Source organism: Dermacentor silvarum, chromosome 7, assembly GCF_013339745.2.
Source record: "Dermacentor silvarum isolate Dsil-2018 chromosome 7, BIME_Dsil_1.4, whole genome shotgun sequence".
NCBI classification, from domain to species: Eukaryota; Metazoa; Arthropoda; class Arachnida; order Ixodida; family Ixodidae; genus Dermacentor; species Dermacentor silvarum.
Window position 1 is genome coordinate 120,684,093 of NC_051160.1, and position 22,983 is coordinate 120,707,075.

Sequence of the window (22,983 nt, forward strand, 5' to 3'; positions counted from 1 at the left end):
ATATTCCGTGAACGTAGCCGTATAGAGCTTCGCTGTAAAACTGCAAAGCGCTTTTCGGATGCATGGCTACAGCCCCACCAGTTCAACGCGCCGCGGCCTCTAGTGTTGCAACGATTGGCACAGTGCACGGAATTAAGTAGATATCAACTACATATAAACTACAATTAAGTCTGCCACTGTTTTGTTCTATAAGCAAGAAACCAGGCTGGGAACATTTCTCGAAATTTAAGTCTGTACGAACCCTTGGACCGTAAAACAGTATTTTTTTTCACGTCTCTTCAATCTACACGACATAGGTGGCTTCTCTTGGTTTTTAATTTACAACGCACCTACGTTTAAGCTGTCTGTATATTTGTGGGAATAGGCGTCCTAGCGAAAGTCATGCCTCGCTGGCAAATACCGTACGGTAAATTTGTGACATTAACCCTTGCTCCCATATTATGCAGGTAAAAGGTTTCAACCGCTTCAGCCAAACGTGGGAGGTAAGATTTACGGAACTACAAGATTTGTTTATACTTTTAACGAGTATGCATATATTTCTCGCGGCATGCAGTCACAATGTGTTTTTACGCATACGTCTATTTTGTGCACACAGCTGAGAATGCGTCTAGAAGCACAGTGTAGTTACTTTCATGCTCACAAATATCTTACCACTGTGTAAGTGTTCGCCATACTGTCTGTTTGCACTGCACTTAACTGTTGGCATGTGGCTGACTAAATTTATATCAACTACTTCAGTTGTACGTAACCAGCAATACATTAACGTGCGCATATATTACCATCTCAACTTTCAGGCATTACTGTCTCTGGTACCATGTACATTCTCTAGCATTTACCTAGAAGTTAAAAATTTTGATTCTGTGGCAACATTTCAGAAGGAAACCGCGTTTGATATATCATTTGGTCCGTGTACAGTGCACGCGAAAGTGACAGAGTTGGAACCCATCGACACGCTACCGGCGCATCCCGTTGTGTGCATCGTGAGCAGTTCGGCAACGGCAGAAGTGAGCTATCCGCAGGACGGTCTCTGTGACGCTGTCATCTTCAACAAGGTATTCTACCATAGCGGCGTGGTCTCCGTTTCGCAAGCAGGTAACTGGATGCTAAACATTTGGACAGAATTACTAATCTAGTGCAGTTATCTTAATTAGGCTGGTTAACGCTATGGAGGACACTCTGTGGTAGAGACGGAACTTTGCGTAAATTTCGAAGTCCACAGGTCTTCCTCCTAACTTTATTCCAAGCGCCAGCTGAAATATTTTAAGAGCTACCGAAATGCTGTCAGCACCAGACTATTTATTCCGAGAGCGATACATTTGAGCGTAGTGCAAACGTATTTAATCACAGCGCCAGCAGGCACAAGCTGCGTGACAGATAATTTAATCGAAGACCAGACATGTTTAATCAAAGTGCAAGTGAAATTTACTTCAAGTCCTAGTCGAAATAATTAATGCAAGAAAAACAGAAATATTGTGAATCAAAATGACTGAAAGGCTCAAGTACAGTTGCCGGAAGAGACAACACTCATTTTTGTGGTAATGCTTAAATTTACGAATTGAATGACTGCGGTATTTTGCGCGGAAATAAATGTCACAGAATGGCCGAATGATTTGGTGTGACATGTTAAGATGTTGAAAGAGTGGTTCATTTACATGTTTAAGATTCCTAATGAAGGGTGAAAGCGCATCACGTTAGCATTTTACTCAAACGAGCACTCGACAGTTGATTTATTCATAGCTATCATAATTTCGACTGATCATGTACGCGCCTGATCGCGTTCTGACATAATTTGATTGTCGTTTGCAAGCACACGGCTTTCAGGCTTTCTCACGGAAGCGTTGAAAGTCATCTGTTGGGCTTGAAAAGCGCGACGGTGTCAACGCCGTCTTACAAACAATTCGCTTGCGCTTAAAATCGACATAAAATAATTTAATTACCAGCTAAGCCGTTCCTTGTTCTTATTATTGGAGAAATAAAAAAAATATACAAAGAAAACTCCCTTTCAATTCATACGTTCCTGAAAGCGCAAGCAACAACCTTTTGAACATACAGCTGCTTATTCAACAAACGTAGCACTGTCCTTATTTTTACAGTTTTTATTTCAAGAAATTGTTTTTATTGAAACATAAGCGCTCCATGCACGTCCACCAGCCTCCAGAAAGATACCACAGTCATTCATTTTATAAATATTAGAAGTGACGACTAAAAATAGGTGCCGTCGTCGTCCGATAACACTATTTTTGGTATTTCAGTCGTTTTGACTCATGACCTTGTTGTTTTTCTTGCCTAGAATAAATTCACTGGACCTTGGAATAAAGCTTCTGGCGCTCGGATTAAACAGGTTTGCGCTTGTATTAAATTCACTGGCATGCCGCCGATTTATGCTGGCACTGTGAATAAATACGCTGGCTCGAGGATTAACCATTTCTAGCTTGGGATTATTGCGCTCAGAATATTTTGGTGGCACTCGAATTGTTTCAGCTGGCACTTGGGTTATAGTTAGCAGGGAAACTTGAAGAAGTTTCGCAAATGGCGCGAACAGTGAGTAGGACCACACTAAAGGCACAGATATAGAAAAGACGAAGTTTTGCAACGAAGCTGATAAAACAGGTTCCACCACCGATATTATGCTGCGGTGAAGGCCGGCATAAGGAGCAGTGCTCGCCATTAATGTCAAAGGATAATCCAATAAAGCAACCTGCGTAGGAGAGCCGAATTTCGTTTTTAAACGTAGTATTCAACTATAATATAAATTTTATATCCATAACCACACTGGAAATGACAGCACCACCTCTGCGCTGCGTCTTTTTTTTATAATAAATCACAACTTTTATTTCTCACAATGCGTTTCACCGTCTGTACGATTGATGTCAGCTTGCAGTTGTTTGTATGGCTGCGGTTGTTAAAGCTGACAGCGTTGTGCAGCACCTCAGCTTGAACGGGAGTCTCACAGCTGCCACACGATGATGCGGCCCGTGATGAATTGTCACTAACAGCAGCCAGGAAACAAACTCCTAGTACTTCCCTACGAAGGGTTTGAGAAGCTCCCTCATAAAGCTATCAGTTATATAGTATCTGTTGCTCAAATGGGCACGCATATGCGAATTACTCTGATTTAATTGAAGGCCAAACAGTACAGGGAAATCGCAGGAAGACGTACTTTTTTTGCAGATCAACAGAGTCAAGATACGAAGCATCAGCTCTTAGTCAATGTTTCTACTGGCGCGTTTAATCAACTACCGTACAAAAAGAAAACATGTTTACATGTTCAAATTGAGGTCTAAATGTTCGGCCCTCAAGACAGGGCTTCCCATGTCGCCCTGTCTTGAGCTGTGAATGAACATCGTGGATGAATGAAACATATTAGGAACAAAGTCAGCTTTCAAAATTGATTGCATCTGCAGACCCGATGTTTTGCCATGGCTGAAGACATGCGAGAACGTCCGTTTGGTTTAAAAACATTACGTACTAACTTTCACACAACCCGAAAGAAAGCGCGCAATCTTGTTTATGCGGCCCTGACGATGCCAGTACAACTAATAGCACTAGTGCGCTTTTTATCAAAAAGATAACGATTAATGTTTCAAAGCAGAAATTTGGGTACTTTGCTCAATCATAACGCATTTTCTACTAGTAACAGAACACAATCTTGTTTTCTTTATTCTACCACAGTCTACGGGCTCGGGGTGACCCGCCATGGTTGCTTTGTGGCTATGGTGTTAGGCTGCTAAGCACGAGGCCGCGGGATCGAGTCCCGGCCATGGCAGCTGCATTTCGATGGGGGCTAAACGCGAGAACACCCGTGCACTTAGACTTACGCGCACGTTAAAGCACCACGAAGTGGAGCAACTTATTCTGGAGTCCCGCACTACGGCGTGCCTCATAATCGGATAACTGGATAGTTGTTTTTCATGACCCCATAATTGTTTTTTAGGTGGGGGAGGACTTCATCACTTTGTGAAACATAAATGTGACGTCAGGTCTTATCCTTCCGTGGTTGACGTTCACTATGTTGCAATGCCTAAGCTGTTAGTAGGTATTAATTTCTTACTATTTCATGGTTTTATGTTTCATCATTACAGCTGTATATTTATATTTAAGATTAAGTGTTCCGAATTTTAAATGAGATCTTTATTTGAACCCATATTATTAAATATATATTAGGATATGACTTAGTCTGGTTACACTGTTGTGCTATTGCGCAATGTTTTAGCGCCGAATATTAGCCAGCAACTTCTGCATCCGAACTTCGCTCCATAAAGTGAGCTGAAGCAGAGTAAGCGGTTGGAATCAACACTACACCTATCATATAGAATATGCCAAACAGTCCGCCAGTCAGCGGCATCCTCTATAAAGCAGGTCACTTTGAGAACTTTTATCACTGGTTGAGTGAACAATGTTTTTTCTGACGCACACATAATATGGTCATTCAGTTTGCTTGAACGTTTATTGATTTCTTAAATATTGTAAATACTTAGTTTTAACGTCTTCCTCAACGTATTCCTCTTGCGGATTAGCAGGTTACTGCAGAAGCGTACATCTGCAGAGGCGTTGCTGGCGCCATCTTGTGAAGCAGTCTTTTACTAGTGGGGATGCTAAGCTGATATAGCAGTGACCTACCGTGTGACACCTCTACACTTTTGCATAGCGTTGCTAGCGACATAATCGGTAACAATCAGTCTATTGTTTTATTCCATGAGAACACTCGCGCAACAACAAAAAAGCTTCAAATGCACAGCAAGTGGACGAAGCTCCTCCAGATGTCGCTACTGTGATTGCTACCGCAGTGGGCGGTATCCCGGTATTCTGTAAAGGGTACTACGTTTACGGGAAGTTTGAACCACTTAGGTGTATTGGTATCCCTATATTACACGTAAAATATATTTATGTTATGTATATTCGATAAAGACGTACAATTCCTCGTGTGTCCCCAGAAAACCACACATACATGGAGTTTCTCGCCGAGGCGGCCAAGTCCAAGCTCACAGCCTACATGGTGGCCACAGACCGTTATTTCGCCGTCTACGAGACTATCCCGGCGGCGCCCAGTCTCGAGGCGCTGCGCAAGGAGAACGTGCGTGGGTTCGGCTTCCTCGGCATACGCGTACAAAGTGCGCAGGGGGACATGCTCGAGCAGCACACCAGGCTGCTACGGTCACAGGTCGAGGTAAGCGAGATGCACAATTTAGAGGGATCGTAAAGGAAATTATTAGGCTGAGTTTGATTAATAGAATATTAGCCTAGAATTCTGTCATCGTTTTATTGTTGTGATAGCAATTATATGAGCATTCTAGGCGAAATTCCGCCATCGTCGCCGTCGCCGTGAGATTCCGCATGAATCCATGGGCGATAAAATCGTCGCCGGGCGCCATACGCTATGTGTGAGTAAAAGCATGCGATGGTGAGCCGGCAATCGCGGCTCGCGCACACAAGGGCGGGAAGCGCGAAGGAAGCGCAGTCTTCCAGTCGCGGACAACGCTCCGGACTGAGGGTAGGGCGGTGGATTGAGCAGTGCCTTACTGCGGCCGCGCGCTCGCGCCGAGCCGGCAGGCTTCGGAGGGGAGGGGGAGGGGGCGTTGTGCGCGTGAGCGACCGCCCGCGCTGCTGTATTTGGAAAGCCATCTGCGCGGGGCAAAGTGCACCCTCCCTGTGTTTTCGCGGCTGAGATGGCGTTCAAACGAGCGCCGGCACGAAGCTCAATTCGCTAGCAACTGCTGCTGCTGCGCTGACTGGCACCAGCGTTTGGACAGCCAGTTTCAGCGGTCATCGAGTGAGATGCGTTCATGTGTGCTTGTGCGCGTGTGACACCATGCTTGTTAATTTCGTTGGTACGCCTATGTTTACAAGTTTATACGGCTGATAAAACTACTATCCTTACTTTGTATAGCTGTGCACTAATTTGCTATCGCAATCGATGCTCCGCCTTTCGGGCAAAATTGCGACTTTTTTAATGTCATTCACTGTGTTGCGATTAAAGTTGCCACCGAAGCTCTGGCTGATGCTCTTCCATTGAATGACCCGCGCCAACACGGACGAGTTGACGTATTCTGCACGTGACCTGCCTCTCGGCCGCTACCTCTGAATCAGGTAGCATTGACGTGACATGAGAGGTAGCATAGTCGAAAATAGGCGGCTACTCCTATTTCCCATTTGCGTATATTTCTCACCTGCAAAAGCACTGCTTGCTCTACGAATGACGAATACGTTATTAGAGAAACCTAAACTTTCGATCTAGCTCGCCTTAAAATTTTCTTTTTGTGTCCGTCTAACAGTGGTGTTTTACGTCCCAAAACTGCACGGTACAGTGGTGAGCACTGTTAGGGTGAACACCTCATTAGTATTCAAATTGGTATAACTTCAACATACCTTCTACTTCAGGGGGGAAATGTGTCGATTACGACGCCTAATGATGATGCCAATGAAACAAATAATAGTTATCTGTGTTTTGTGCTAAACATTAACAGCTATAGGCTCGTGAATACTAATAAGATGTTCACCCTAACAGTGCTCACCACTGTACGTTGAGAGGGACGTCGCAGTTGGGGTTTGTAGGAATAAGCTTTTCCAGCTGTGGTTTTTAAAGGAAACCTAATAAAAGAAAACTTAAAATAGAGCAATAAAATACGAGCGAACGCACCCCTTGTAGAATGTCAGTTGTGCTCCATGCGGGTATATCTTTTTAGCCTGCTATCGCTCAATAATACGGAGGTATAGTTTAAAAGACATAGACAGAACTATTTCTCTACGTCTTTTATGCAGTCGTTGTGTATGTTTGAGCGCTGAAAAGCTAAATGAAATTATGAACGTGCCCGAACATAAATATTTTCGATCTTGTCGTTTACTGCAGTCCTTGCAGATTTGCGCGTGCCAGCTTCTCAGTTTGACGATAGATCATAAGCGGAAATGTTCAATGTCTAATATATTCGCATACACGACAGAAATCATGAAGGAATGACTAAAAAGTAATTGCTATTCAGCGCATAGAATTTCACGTAGTTACGCGTGTAATTTTATATAGTTTTGCAATAAGCAACAGAGAGAGTTTGGGTATTCTAGTTTTCAGTGCTGCGGGAAAACAATAAGTGTGTAAAACCATTAACACGTAAGAAAAAAATTGGGATCATACTTACTTCACTTTATAAAGACAAACCTAAAATTATATGGTGTTGGTAGCTGCACTTTCAATTATGCCACTTTCCTAGAAAAAACTGCGGTGAAGCACGTTCCGTATACATAAGATACGACATCTATATAGGGTGATTAACATCATTGGATAAAACTATGGAACTTGTAAATTCTTATGCCGGCATCCGAGATTATCTTTCCCCCATGATTTGCCGCCCACGGTCCTTGTCTCTGATGTTCTATACTCACATATATGTAGTGTTTTACTTTAGCGGTAAAAGAAGTTAAAAATCACCTGTAGCATGTAGCAGAATTATGTTCTTAAGCACTGTATTCTCGCGATTTAGCGTTGGTGGCCACGTATAGTAATGAAGACGCGTTGAAGCGTCAGCAGTGTGACAGCAAGTGCTTGCGGTCATGAAGTGCGATCTCTTTGTCTGTTAGCGCGTGACACCATGCCTTGGTATTTAATTAGTAAGCGAATGTTCATTGCATTTATGTGGTTGATAAAACCACAAACTTTACTTTGTGTGGTTGTCCAATTCTTCGCTATTGATATCAGGGTACACCTTTTGGGCGAAATGGCAACCTTGTATTCGCTTCAATGAACAATGAGGGTGCTGGTAAAATTAAGTAGCACAAGAGATTTTTATGCAAGTTCAATAGCGTATTTTTATTTCAAAACTGGGACGCATTTCTAAATGATTTGCAGTACAAGTGCTTTCAGAAATCACTTGCTGCATTTTGTAAGTAGCAGTTTGTGTCAATTGTTAAGGTGTCGATTATAAAAATGAGCCTATTTCTTAGTTTAATTTTTCATGCTAGTATTTACCCCCTCTTCATGTACTGTAGGTTATTATGCAGATTCACGATATGTGCGCTAGAAGACTTTTGAAAATTTCTGGTAACTCAAATATAAAGTACCTGGGATATCAGTAGAACCTGCCATATTCTCTTCTGGGCAAGTTTAAATAGTTCTATAAGTTAGGTAGCTCGACGACTCCAACTGTATTACTGTGCAGCTTGGGTATAATATCCTATTAGCATATATTTGAGTATAATACTCTGCATATTACTCGTATACTGATAAAAAGCGCAAATCAAGATTTCCGCAAAATATGTTCCCATTGGTCCGATGGCAGTGTTCCGACGGACATTTCTGCGCCTGAAGATTAAATAGCAATCATCTTGTTAGTTTGATGTAGTGGCTCTGTGTCAGCGTGTTTCGAAATGATGTTTTTTTGTTATAGACTGTGTTTTTATTGCACACTTTTTTAATGTAGCCGTGTTTGCTTCGCGTATGAGTGTGCATTGCGTTGTTGCTGAAAGAAGAGCTCAAATACATCACCCCTCCCCACCCCCGCGGCTATGATCTTAGAACGATTGTGGGTTTTAGTAATGAATTGTAATAAATAAATCCATCATGGAGCGAAGTCAGTTGACCAGACAAGGCACTGAACAGTAGCTGAGGGTTTTGGGTAATAAGCATGTAGGGACGTTTCAAAACATGTGGAAGGCTGTGCCCATGAGAGCCTTCGTAAGTGTACTTGCAGGATGCAAGAACACTTACGAGGACAACGGTCCTCGGAGTGTTCTTGGATCCTGTACAGTACTCACGGATTGAAACGGGACAGGCAAATTTTTGGTATATCACTCCTTATGTGCAATTACTCGAGAGTACCATGTCATGTTGCTTCGAATCTGGTCACAAAAGGTGACGCGGACTCTGATCTAAGCGTACGAGTCGAGATTACGCCGATGTCACACGAACTACCGACGGTGGAAACAAAAGCATGTGCATTGGTTAGGCCTAAATTGTCTTGCTTCAATCCGTGAGCACTGTACATAATCTCGTGTGTAGGTTTCAAAGTTATCTTGCATGTATGTCACATTCTCGAGGCTATAAGATGCCGCTATTATTTCGTCAGCCATTATACTGCCTACACGCACGACTATTTAGTGCTCCGGGCTGGTGCCGAGTGCAGCAAGAAGTGCAGACAAGGGAGCGCCACAAGCTGAGGCGGTACCAAGTCTCCGACCGAATGTTTCACGTTAACAGCTGCTGCGATTGCAATCCGCCCGGCTGGCGACTCCGCCCTCCTCAAGGCTGTGCTGCCGTTTATGGTAGCTTTTGCAGCTGAAACACGACTAAACCATCGCTTTTAACTGTCCTTCTGCTTACCCAATAGATAGTGTCTGAAGCATGGCGTTTATAACGTGTTTTCAGCACCGCAACCGCTTCCAGCGCATGCAATCAGCGAAAACATGGCATTGGAACTTCGCTTCTGTAATCTAAAGAGAGCCGTCATTGGGTAGTGGACTTGGACAACACCTGCTTGGCCGAAGCTCCATTCATACAATGAAACTTAAAGTCTCTCTCGCTTGGAAAGTAGTAACTAAATTGAAATTTAAAACATATTATGCAGCTTCATTTAAACACTGCAGCAAACCAACTGTAGGTTAGATATGATGAACGGTGGATAAAATCGGACACCTTTGCTTTAATTGAAGTAAGAGGGACGAAAAATGGGTAAGAATAAATCATTTGTGACTAAGCGAAAGAGAACAAATTGTGGAAATAAATTTTTACAAGTTAAGTTATAAAAAGTGCCAAAAAAAGCTGGGATGAAAGAGAAGCGGAGGCAATAAGAATCCTGTTCCACAGAGTCCCGACTTACCCTGGTCTATGGGTTACAATATATAAGACTTTTGCTCTATACGACAATATATGAGATGCACAGCTAAAGCTAGTGCATCGGCGTGTGGGAGGCGCCACTAATAAAAATGGTCTTGAAGCTGTCCTGTGAAAGTGAGCTTCCTGCGCTCAGTGTCCAAATACCGTCGTTCTTTCCCACAACAACCAGAGGTGGATAAGTTTAGAAAATATGACTAAAGGACGTCACGAACACTACATTCTTGCATTGACTTACTTCACCGTGCCTTTTCATTAACGCAGGACCTAAACAACATGCTGAAGGAGGTCGAAGTGACCGACTGCGCTGTATTTCTTGGCGTAACCACAGAGGAGCACATGTTCAAGGACGAGATAGTTACAGCTGCATTCAAGTCACTCGTCAAAAGTGTTAAGTACGTATACAACCCGGAACCTTCAAAACACGCTGGACTATGCAGGACCGCAATTTCTGCAGCACTTACAGAAGCAGTCTGTCGGGGAGGTTCATGTTCATGCTCGCGACTCTAAGAGGCACTTAATTGAACTGCATACAAAGTGCACCAATGCCAATATTTGCCGATCAGCACAGTGGTGAACTTTCTGAAAGCATGTAAAATTCGCTGTGAATTGGACAAATAAAACAAAACGCTGTAAGTCACCAAGAATATAATCTGCATTTCAAAGCCATTGTTTGTAAACCCGGTTTGTAATTGAGCTTTTTGGTTCATTGGTGCCAGAGCCTACTAAGTATGTTTTGGTGCCGCATTGGAGGGACAGCAGTACTACATATGTCGCTGTTTTTCTATAATGTTTTCTCAATTTATTACGTATTCTCATTGTTTATATAATATTGCAGTAAATGTTTCGCGTTGTACTGGCCAGAAAAGTTGCCAAACACGGATACTCAGCTAGTATGTTTCATAATACTGTTGTTATGCGCTCATTTGAATTTCGTAATATACACGTGCGTTCACCTAGGTTTGCATAATTGTATGGTGCTTGGTTCTTTTAGTGCTAGCGTTCTGAGGTGGTGGTATCCTTGTTAATATTACGTACATTTGTTTATAAACTGTATAAATTACAAGACAACGTTCTAATTCACAAAACATTAGCAATTATCTAGCTGTATTTCATCGCTAAAGACTGCAGCTTATAAACAGTGGCGCGTTGAGCAGCAGCCATCCACAGCCTTCTTTGAATTAGCGCTTACGAACTATATCTTAAAAGTTATATGACATTTTCTGATACACATGAGCCAGAAATGTGGCCTTTCGTTTGCAAGGAACTGTATTCTAAATGTTTTAGCATCGTGTGAAAGATTACGAGCAGTCAGATTTCGTACCCATGAGCACCATTCATCGGAGTGCATCAATTTCCTAGCTTGTAGAAACCTACGCAATGGCGACTAAAAACGTAGACCGTATTTGAAAATCGTGCATGCTATGAGAAATTCGTACCATAGTTCTCAGCCTCCGTCTGCGTAAACATTGAGCAATGACGCAGATGTTTTATGGTAATTGGATTAACCAATTTTTTTCTGGTGCTTGCACCTAATGTTTTTTGATCAGACAAAATTAGCACACGACTAAGTTGGACAGACACGTTTTCACGTAGAACTGGCTTGCCCAAAAGTCCATGTGTGGCGCTCCAAGACCGTAGACATGACCGACCAAAGCCCGTGTCTGTCGCAGGAATTGCTGGCCGAACAGAAATCGTTCTGAACAAACTTCTCCCAAGAACACATAGCATTCACCGAGCATCCACCGGAATATATCGAATACTGTCGTTTCTATAACCCCTTCCGAATACAGGCTTAAACACACAAGCCTTCCAATGAATGCATTCATTCATCGTGGATAGTGCTGAGAATGCACCACGTCTAAAATTATTCTGCGGATTTTAACGATTCTGCCGACTGTGCAGAAAGCTCTGCATTGGCTGTAAAATCAGCCGGCTGTCACAGTGCAGACCATGATCTTATGGTGATTATGATCTAGATAATATGGCGCGTGCACAGTAAAGATATTGGTGAAGGACAGGACATAGACGTTGTCGGCTGTATGCAATAATGTCAGCTGTGCGCTTCTAAATAAATGCACATTGTGGCCACTGTCAAAGTGTTTCGCGCAGAAAACCCCGCACATGCAGCAGGGGCGTCTCGTTATCCCTATTTGCGGTGGTCGACATACTTCGTATTAGATATTTATTTCACGCATGTTTGAAACATACGCGCTATAAGTAATCAAAATTGGTCGAACAAAGGATGCTGCTGGAGCCAACATCCATACGAAGAAATTTGTCGTCGTCAGCGAAGCAAAAGCTTTCCCTTACATCATTTGTGTACGCCTTCGGCTACAGCAACATCCCTTTTTCTAGGACTAATTTTTCACTTCAAGCCTCCTTCATTTGTGCCTCGGTTTTCTTTGCTAGAGAGGAGAATTCCTTTATTGGAAGATAGACCTTCTTGGCATGTGTGCATATGACCGCTTACATGCTTTAGGACAAGTATTGGGCATACACTGAGTACCTTCACTATATAAAGATATTGCATCCACAATAGATGCTGCGCAAGGCAGCTCGAGCTGCGCATCGGCAGCTTGAGAAGCAGTAGCAGAAACAGAAGTTATGTTTCACATCCTACACCCACGTCACATTTGTGTCTAACATGCTTGGGTCGATTGTTTGCTAATTGAAAGGCTAGAGAGGCTATCTTAGAATTATCTACAAAGCATCAGTTCCATAATTCCTGCTTAATGTTAATACTATGGATGGCTATTGTTCATGTTATAGTGTCACATTTGTAGGGACGATGAAGAACAAAACACTGCAAAGAAGTGTGTGGTCGAAATCAAGCGTTTCATCGGCCGAACTGCTGCCCGGAAAGACAAGCAATAATCGTGTCACAATGATAATGGCAGCAAAGTCGTAGGTCGATCTTTCGATCTGAGCAGACCGGTGAGAGGCGTCCGCTTTCTATTTCGTATCAGTGCACATGCTGTATTCATCACTTGTACTCGCAGACATCGGAGAGGTGCAAACAACCCTATTCGGCGTGGTGTGCCCAATCTGATTGGACAAGACGCTTTTGCTATAGAACTGGCTTCATTATTAAAGCAATTTCGGCACGGCAGACACGTCTTCCGTCAAGCGGTAACTTGATAGTAGTGTTAATTCGGTGAAAGGCGGCCACCGATATCGAGCAAAGCGACGCAAGTCGGACAGTGCCTCCGTCTTAAATGCTCGCCATAATGCTCCAAACAAAACATGAAACAGAAAATTAAGCATGAAGTAAATAAGCAGTACGCACGGATTGCTGAAGGCGCACATTGTGGACCACTTCAAGCAGCGTGAGGCGCCCCCGTGCCGTCGAAGATTGTCGCGTCGATTGTCAATTCTTTGCTTGTTCTTAATTAGCAGGTGGGCGAGCTGGCCAGCTTCTGGGCGCTGGCGTTATGCGCTAACGTACTTGCACGTCGAGATTGTCCTTCGCCGATAACATTCGGCAATATGGCGTCAAGTGTCGTAATGGCGTTCCTTTCGCTACGTATCTTGGACAGCGTTACCTGCACAGCTTTGCCTGCACAGCCGTGGTGCAGGCAAATATTGTGCGCCAAATTTATTTATTTATTTATTTAAAAATACCTTACAGGCCCAAAGGGCATTGAGTAAGGGGGGGGGGGTTACTTAATACAATGAAAGCACACGCAAACTGCAAAAGCTGCATTCTTTCATCCCGCATCCTGCATCCATTTTAGCCCCGCAACCCCCCTTAACTGTAGTGAGAGCTAATTTACGTTTAATACTTCTACAACTATCACGTCACATTTTAGAGTAATCAATGGTGCTCGCGTACAGTTTAAGAATCTACGCAAACGTAGTTGCGTTGCGCACACAATCTGATTCGACAAGACTCAGTCGCTGTATAATTGTCAGAAGAATTAAAAGACTTGTATTACAACAGCCGCGTCTTGCGCCCAGAGTTAACCTCAGAATGATATCTCAGAGTAAAAGCAGTCTCCACCAACACCAAAACATTGTGAGCGTGATATAGAAAACAAATTACGAACAAGATATTGAGAATAATTCCTAAACTGGTCGTATAGGGTATTGGTGTCCATCAATTAGATAGGGAAGATAGTTCCAACATACTAGGAGTATTAAAATTGCTCTGTCTGTTTGATTACAGTGCATTGACGTTAAAAGACCAATACAGCGTAATGGAACAGTGAAAGTGCTAATGTGTCTTCGGATTCTGTTATAGTAACTGTCACAAAAAATGAAAATTATCGCCCCTTCCACTCCGTGAAGATGGTCAAACAGTGAAGCTGTGTTAGTTACGCCGAATGTTGCGAGTATTACATGTGCATGTGTTGCACGTGATGCCATTGCGTAAACACAAGTAAACACGGATCTACAACTGAAAGTTATATTATACTGAAACGTTGCGAGGCGAGAAGAGGCAGCGACTTCCGACGCTCCTCGATGTGTGTCCAGTTCTCTGGTGAGAACCTGCCAAGCCGCCGCCAGAGGCCTCGGCTGCAGTCAGGGACAGCGCGCGCGTTCGGCGCAAACGCGAGGAAACGCGGATGGCGTCGGCAGCAGCTCTGCGCGTTGCGCTTTATCCGAAAGCGTGCCGCAAAGAAGCACCTCCTCTTATCGCCTCTAATTCTCGTGCCTAGCGCGGCCCCTCATTGGTCGCCACTTCCCCCAGCACCCGCCCTCTCATTGGTCCCCTCCTTTCACAGAACGCCTCTCCCCCTCTGCTGGTCACGTGACCTGCTCTCCCCGGCGCGCCTTCCATCCTTCCTGGTCACGTCACCTGCGTGACACTGGACAGGCGCCGGTCGACTAAGAACAGCTCTGCTGTTAAAAACTTTCTCATTGAATAAAACGCAGGGATATGATAATCTTAGAGTCTCCACCAGATACGGCAGGAAAATACGAATATGCGGATTTCTATAATTATTTTACACCTTCTCGTTTAAAATTGTGCGATATAACTATCGAAAACAAATTATTGAAGGAATGGTGCGCCGCAGATGTTCAACAAAATAAAATATGTATTTCCTAGTGTTTCTGATAGGCCGGTTCTATAACGTTCACTGCCTTTTCACAAACAATTGGTGGCGTTGAAAGTACTTCCAATAATGTTGAATTTCCGCTGTCAGATAGCGGAAGTGAACAATTCTGTTAATATTCATGCATTACAAGTTAAGTCTAAAGGATCGAAATAAAGTTATAATATTAATCAAGGTATCAGCGCCTTTGCAATGGAAATTTGTATAAATTTTCTTACATATATCATTTTTATATACATTGGCAGAACAGGTATATACATTGGCACCATGTATACTTGCTTCCTAAAAACTTTCGTGTAAAACCTTCTGACGCAGAGTGCACCTCTTGATCATTGAGAACAACCAACTGAAACACGACGACTGCCTGGCAAGCCCGATCACAACGTGGAGCAATGTCAGTGGCATCGCTTTTGACGAGGCGCAGGTGAGTGCCTTCAGCTACTTCCACTTGTCCGCATGTTTGGCTTCTTCAGTGGATTCCCTGAAACTGTTTTGCTTCGCACTGTTTTGGGGCTCAGATCATCAGTCGAAAATGTTCCTGGTGTAGAAAAGACCGCATATGTAAAAGTCTGGGGTTCCAGATGACGCAAAGCTTCACGCCATCTACGCATTGCCGCAAATTTAAGGTGCTAGGTGTGTTCGGTACCTACTGGGGGCAACATGTATTTTTGTCCAATTTCATTACCTTTTTCTTATCACTTCCACACTTCAATCAAAACCTACAAATACCTTCCCCTGTGCTTTTCTTGGCTTCATTATCAGTTGGCTTAACATGGTTGCATTCTCATACAGCAATTTAAAATGCTTGCTTACATCTTTTAGAATGGCTTACTGGAGATGGTTCAAAACTTGCCTGAAATAATGGCAAACCAAAGGCCGTAACACATACTGAATGACAAGGAATCTCTATATTGTCCACTTTCTCTGTGCCTAAACGTATGTAGCTTTACATCATGTGAATTGCCACTATATCAAACTGCACAGTTCAACTACAGCATTTTCATGCTTCGAAATCGTTGGTTATCATTTTAAGGCAACATTGTGCACAAATGCTGCTACCTTTAAAAAAATCATCTCTAGCCTATCTTTATTGCGCATGTTTTCAGCAAAACACATAAATGGATGTTAAAGTGTTTTGCCCTGACAACGCCAAGTTATAGCCCACTACTGAAAGCGCGGAGAACTCCTACCTCATTGTTTACTTAAAATCCAAACTACACCTAAAGCGGAACGGCCTTATGTGTAAGAAATATTCCATATTTTTCTAGAAATTTGCGTCAGAATAACATTTTCTTCTGCCTATACTAGAGAGAGTCCCGGTGCGAATTACGCCAGCACTATTATTCAACACCGACCTCTCGTCATTTTATATCATTCACATGGTGTTCTAAACGTTTTCTCCACTTCATGTAAAATATCATCAAGTATGCGCTCAAAATTGTGCTCCCTCCACGACGCATTGAAAGGAAGGCAAGCAAGAGTGGCATCACTTCAGCAAACATCAAAGAAAAACGGCGTAATTTCTCATGGCTCTATCCTCTCATTGGTTGTAGTTATTCGACTGTACACGTCACCCGGAATCTATTATTATTTGTATACTAGTGAAGCATTATTCTTTTGAAGTACTTTTAACAAAGGTATAGCCAAGAATCAATAGTCATGAACCTCTCATTATTTAGGGCACACTTTATTGAACCTTATAGACCGTGTCGCCACTGCCGGGAACAAACTGCAAACATACTGTACAGGTCGCCATGCTTTCCTATACGTCTGCAGAAAAACAAGTTTAGACCATCATTGTTATCATGCAGCGTTTAAATCGCAGAGACAACCATGCCCACAAATACGCACATGTATTCAAGTTTCTCACCATTGCTGAGAATGTGCAGATTCCTGCAATATATATATATATATATATATATATATATATATGCATATATACAGGGTGACCCAGCTATCACGCAGCACGATAAAAAAAAAGGAGGAACGGCGTTACGCGAAGCCAACCTAGTGTGTATTGTTTCCAGTACAGTGGAGTAGCCGCCAGTAATTTTTTCGTTACTGAGATTAATTAATTAATTGTAATTAGTTATCTAACTCGAGAAGTACTGTCTTAATCATCAAAGTGTCAATGAGAAAGTTCAAGAGCAACATAAGAAACTCCCGATACAGCTTTCTGTTGCTAAATACGGGCTACATAAATGTGTTTTTCCGAGTGTGAAAGAAGCCCGCGAATACACGCAGAATTGCCGCATGGCTGGCCGCTCGAGGCACTTTGTGTGTATTTGCGGGCTTCTTTCATGCTCGGAAAAACACTTTTATGTAGCCTGTATAGACCAACGGAAAGTTGTATCGGGAGTTTTCATGTTGCTCTACAACTTTGTCATTGACACTTTGATGATTAGGACAGTACTTCTCGAGTTAGATAATTAATACAAATAATTAATAAAATGTCAGTAACAAAAAATATTGGCGGCTACTCCACTGTACTGGAAACATACGTACTAGGTTTGCTTCGCGTTTGACGTTCCTCTTTTTTAAATCGTGCTGCGTGATAGCTGGGACACCCTGCATATATATATATATATATATATATATATATATATATATATATTCACGCTGCACGGCGCAGCCGAAGGAAGATGAAGAAGAAGGGTGCGCGAGCAGCTGGCGGCTGCCTGTTGGGCTTGGATGACCGTCCTGTCCCTTGCGCTATGCTAACCATCCATCATTGTTGTGAATAAATCCATCCCATCCGTTAAAATTTGGTGGAAGTTGCTGGGTACATCGCACTGGACGACCCCTTCGACGCAGCAAGCGGTTGGCCGGGCTACCACCGGGAGACGTCGACATGAGTGATTCGGACGGAGGTGACGTTCGCGAAGAAATCGCGGCAGAAAACATTCGCCCGAGGCAAGCTGGTTACTGGACATCTCATCGAGAAGCACGCACATTCTCCGGCAAAGCGAATGAGGACGTCGAGGACTGGTTGAGACACTACGAGGGGGTGAGCCGCCACAATGAATGGAGCGCGGCTGCGCGGCTCTCTAACAATCAATCAATCAATCAATCAATCAATCAATCAAATTTTTATTAATTCACAAAAAGGTTTTGCAGATAGAAGTATACAGAAGGAGGTCCCATAGTAAAGACTGAATTGGGACCTCCTGTTCATGGTTAACATAAAAGTTACAATGGCAAGAACGGTAGCTGAATGAGTACAATTGCAAAAATGATAAATAATAATACAGACATAAGTGAATAACGATATTAATTGTTGTCTTTTTATTGTTGTCTAAACGTTGTCTTTTTCCTTGTGGGAACTGCCCTCATGTGGTTCGACAATAATGAGGGCTTGCTCACAACTTCGGACAGCTTCGTCGAAGAGAGAAAGAAATGCTTTGGCGATTCGGTTTCGAAAAAGAAAAAGGCTGAGCAGACACTTTCACGACGAGCGCAGTTACCGGGAGAGACGTGTACCACCTATATCGAAGAAGTCCTGAAGCTTTGCGGAATTGTGAACGCAAACATGTCGGACGAGGACAAGGTCGGACACCTACTCAAAGGAATTGCCGAAGATGTGTACAATTTTTTGATCTCTAAGGAAGACCTCACTACCCCATCCGACTTAAGGCGTCACTGTCGTACGTTCGAGGCTCTGAAGACACGCCGCGTTTTCCCGAAGTTTGGTCGGCGGGACAACGTCACCAACATAGCAAGTGTGGACGTATCTGCCTCTAACGACCTGGCTGCTTTGGTACGGCAAGTTATTAGAGATGAACTGGCTCATTTTCAAGGCCCAGATGCCAACCGCGTGTGCCACCAATGCTCCGCTGATGAGCGCTACTTGGAGGCGCCGGCGGCCTGGCCGCGACCTGCCTGCGGTGACCGCCCCGTTTCCGACAACGCCCATGCCCAGAGCACCGTGATACAGCCACAAGCAACGAGTTTTGAACGGCGACATGACAGACAGCCTCGACATGGGTCGTCTCCCGTCTACAATACGCCTTGGAGGTTTGTACCCAACATCAGTGAAAATCGCAGCCCACCTGTGTGCTACAGCTGCTGGACTCGGGGACACATCGCGGGGTATAGCCGCCGTTGCCCACAGCGTGCTCCGCGAGATCGCGCGCATGCGCCTCGCATGCAAGGAGCTACATCCTGGCAACCATTTGTCCCCTTTTCGCCAGCCACATCGACACTACACGTACATGCCAAGGAATGACTCCCCCGTGTCCGACCGCAGCCTGACCCCACCGCCGACTCGGACACGTTCGATCGCCATCTCCCCGTCGCCACTCGCCTACGCCGCCCCAGCTGGGAAACTAGCTGGTGCGACCGATGGAGGTGAGGTCGCGGGACGGTCACTTTTTCAAATGCCTCCGTCTGTCGTCATGGTGAAGAACAAAGTGTGTGTTTGTGTAGATGGTGTTAATACTGTGGCTTTAGTAGATACTGGTGCTTCTGTGTCTGTGATGTGTCTTGCGTTCAAGAATCGCCTTGGACCGAAAGTGATGTTTGCTTGGGATGGAAATACCACGTTTCGCGGAGTTGGCGGTGAACTGTTACGTCCTGTGGGAGCATGTTCCGTTGTGATATCCGTAGGTGGAAAGGCATTTCGAACGGAATTTATTGTACTAGCACGCGCCACGCATGACATAATTCTTGTTATTGACTTTTTACGGGAGTGTGGAGCAACATTAGACTGCAGGGCTGGTGAAATTTCACTCAGCAGCGATACCAGACCACCCGCGCTAGACGACATTCCATCCGATCTTCAAGAAGTATTTTCCGTGTCCACTGATGTACTTTTGCCTGCGCAGACGGCGATGTTCATCCCTGTGACCTCGTCGCGCGTCCGTACTGGTTCCTGCTGTGGATTAATTGAAGCTGAATACGTGAACACTCTAAAGAAGAATGTACTTGTCCCTCGGTCACTGATCGAAGTCAGAGAAGGTTGTGCTCACGTTTGGACGTCGAATGTGTCCTCCGAGTCAGTTGTTTTGCCTGCCGGACTGAAGGTAGCACGCTTTGAAGAAGATAGTGTTGCGAGCATTCGTGCGGTTGCTATTTCTATGGACGCAAGCTCGCCACTCAGTGACCACTCTTCAAAATTTAGGAGCATGATTAATGAATCGCTCCCCTCTTCCCACCAACACGCGCTCCAAGAGCTCCTTGCCCGCTATGCGTCAGTGTTTGACTTTGCTCAAAAGCATCTGCAATCACCGCCGCACTCCCGCGTACACCACCGCATCAATACTGGAACAGCGTCGCCAATACGACAGAAACCATACCGCGTCTTTCCTGCAGAGCGCAAAGTGATCGCCGAGCAAGTTACAGACATGCTACAGAAAGGCGTCATCCAGGAGTCCAATAGTCCCTGGGCGGCTCCAGTCTTATTGGTCAAGAAGAAAGACAATTCGTGGCGATTCTGCGTCGACTACATACGGCTAAACGCAGTAACGAAGAAGGATGTGTATCCTCTGCCACGTATAGATGACGCCATTGACTGTTTACATTCTGCCTCGTATTTCTCCTCGGTCTATCTGCGCTCAGGCTACTGGCAAATACCGATGCACCCGCCAGACAAGGAGAAGACTGCCTTCGTAACGCCGGACGGACTCTTCGAGTTTAACGTAATGCCTTTCGGTTTGTGTAATACCCCGGCGACATTCGAGCGATTCATGGACACCATCCTGCGGGGACTTCGATGGGAAATCTGTATGTGTAACCTGGCCGACGTTGTCATTTACGGCAAGAAATTCCACGAGCACAACCAACGACTCGAAGTTGTGCTTGACTGCATACGGCGAGCGGGACTGATCCTAAACTCCAAAAAGTGTCACTTTGGCGAACGTCAAACGCTTGTTCTCGGTTTCCTCGTCGACAAAGAAGGCATCCGCCCAGACCCACAGAAGCTTGCGGCAGTTCGTGTCTTCAAACAGCCGAAGACGGTGAAAGACCTCCGCAGCTTCCTGGGACTATGTTCGTATTTTCGCCGTTTCATTAAGGCCTTTGCACGCCTAGCCCATCCGCTTACGTCACTCCTTCACAAGGACTCACCGTTTAGATGGACTACTGAATGTGAGTCTGCATTCAGTCAACTAAAATTTCTGCTCACCTCAGTTCCAATTTTGCGCCACTTTGACCCAGAGACCCCAACTGAACTTCATACCGATGCTAGTGGTCTTGGAGCTGTACTCGTACAGATACATAGCGGACGCCAACAAGTCATCGCCTACGCAAGCCGTACGATCTCACGGGATCTCACCAAGGCTGAGCGGAATTATACCGTAACAGAAATGGCATGCCTCGCGGTAGTCTTCGCCACCTACAAGTTTCGACCATACTTGTACGGCCGCCACTTCACGATTGTGACAGACCACCATTCTCTTTGCTGGTTGGTTGGACTACGCGATCCATCTAGCCGATTAGCTCGGTGGTCATTACGGCTTCAGGAATACTACTTTTCTATCACGTACAAGAGTGATCGCTCTCACACCGATGCTGACTGTTTATCTCGCCTTCCGTCAGCAAGCACGCGAAATACGGACGATGACTTAGACGAATACCTCCTTGCCATCTCCACATAGTTCCCTCCCTGATGCCACCGCCTTCAAGCGTGAGCAACAGCATGACCCTTATATTCGAGCTATTCTTGACGCCGCTCGGTCACCTGCACGCGGCTCACCTTTCATTATTTTCGAAGATTTATTGTATAAGAAGAATTATTCTGCTGAAGGCGCTCCACTTCTGCTCGTGGTTCCCCAGACGTTGAGGCCTATGATACTTCACGCCATGCATGATGACATCACGTCAGGCCACCTTGGGTTTTCTCGGACACTTCACCGACTGCGCCAGCGTTTCTATTGGCCCAAGCTCTAGAAGACGGTGAAGCAGTACGTTTCCAGCTGTGCCATTTGCCAACGCCATAAGCAGCCAACGACGCCTCCTGCGGGTGCCTTGCAGCCAGGTAAACCGCCGACCGTGCCATTTGAAAAAGTTGGTGTTGACTTGCTAGGTCCCTTCCCCAAGTCTACTTCCGGTCGTCGCTGGATTATTGTGTGTGTGGACTATTTGACCCGGTACACTGAGACGGCGGCGCTCGCTTCGGCTACAGCAGCAGACGTTTCATCGTTCCTGCTGTACTCCGTGATTCTCCGCCATGGTGCTCCACGCGTTGTGATTAGTGATCGTGGACGGCAGTTTACTGCGGACGTTGTTGAAGAACTACTACGTCTTTGTGGATCTGATTACCGGCATTCGACCCCTTACCATCCGCAAACAAACGGACTCTCTGAGCGCACGAATCGTACACTGACCAACATGCTTGCCATGTATGTCTCCACCGATCGCAAAAACTGGGACTCAATCTTACCATTTGTTACGTACGCTTACAACACTGCCAAGCACAAAGTCACTGGCTATGCGCCTTTATTTCTTCTCTATGCTCGCAACCCCCAAAGCTTTATCGACACCATCCTTCCCTGGTACCCACATGATGACTACTCATTAAGCCAGACTTTATGTCGTGCTCAAGAAGCGCGTCGACTGGCCCGCCTCAGGACTCTCTCCTCTCAAGATCGTGCCAAGACTCGTTATGACGCTCGACATGTGCTCGTCACATATGCTTCTGGGGACTTTGTTTTGCTTTGGACACCTGTGCAGAAAAAGGGGCTGTGCACGAAGTTTCTGTCTCGATACACTGGCCCATACGTTATACTGCAACGACTGAGTGACGTGACCTACGTCATCGCGAAAGTGACTTCGCACAACCGGCGGTCACGTAACGCGCAAGACGTGCACGCCGCCCGACTCAAACTGTACCACCATCGGGCAATGTAACTTGTCGGGATATGGGGGGGATGCCAACGGCCCTCTGCCTCGACACACCGAGCCCCGCGGTTGGCGCATGCCTGCGCATCAACCGCGGTCCGGTACAAGCTCGAGGAAACAATAGACGACAACCACGTGTACACTCGGAAAGCATTTATTACGACTGCAACTAACACTTCGAGCAGGCCAGCTAGCTATAGTTGACATCGCTGAGGGTTCCCTCGAAGATAATAATACACTAGGTAAAGAAGGGCTTCCGACTTACCAACT

The 22,983-nt window shown here is 44.9% G+C and overlaps 1 protein-coding gene across 1 annotated transcript in view; it reads left to right on the forward strand.

Moving 5' to 3' along the window:
• LOC119459709 (uncharacterized) overlaps positions 1 to 22,983 on the forward strand; it is a 73,431-nt gene that overhangs the window by 39,034 nt on the left and 11,414 nt on the right. The window contains exons 10-14 of the mRNA XM_037721356.2: positions 447 to 482; positions 916 to 1,092; positions 4,935 to 5,167; positions 10,082 to 10,212; positions 15,193 to 15,301. Of these exons, the coding sequence (XP_037577284.2) occupies positions 447 to 482; positions 916 to 1,092; positions 4,935 to 5,167; positions 10,082 to 10,212; positions 15,193 to 15,301 (686 nt within the window). The remainder of the gene's footprint in view (positions 1 to 446; positions 483 to 915; positions 1,093 to 4,934; positions 5,168 to 10,081; positions 10,213 to 15,192; positions 15,302 to 22,983) is intronic.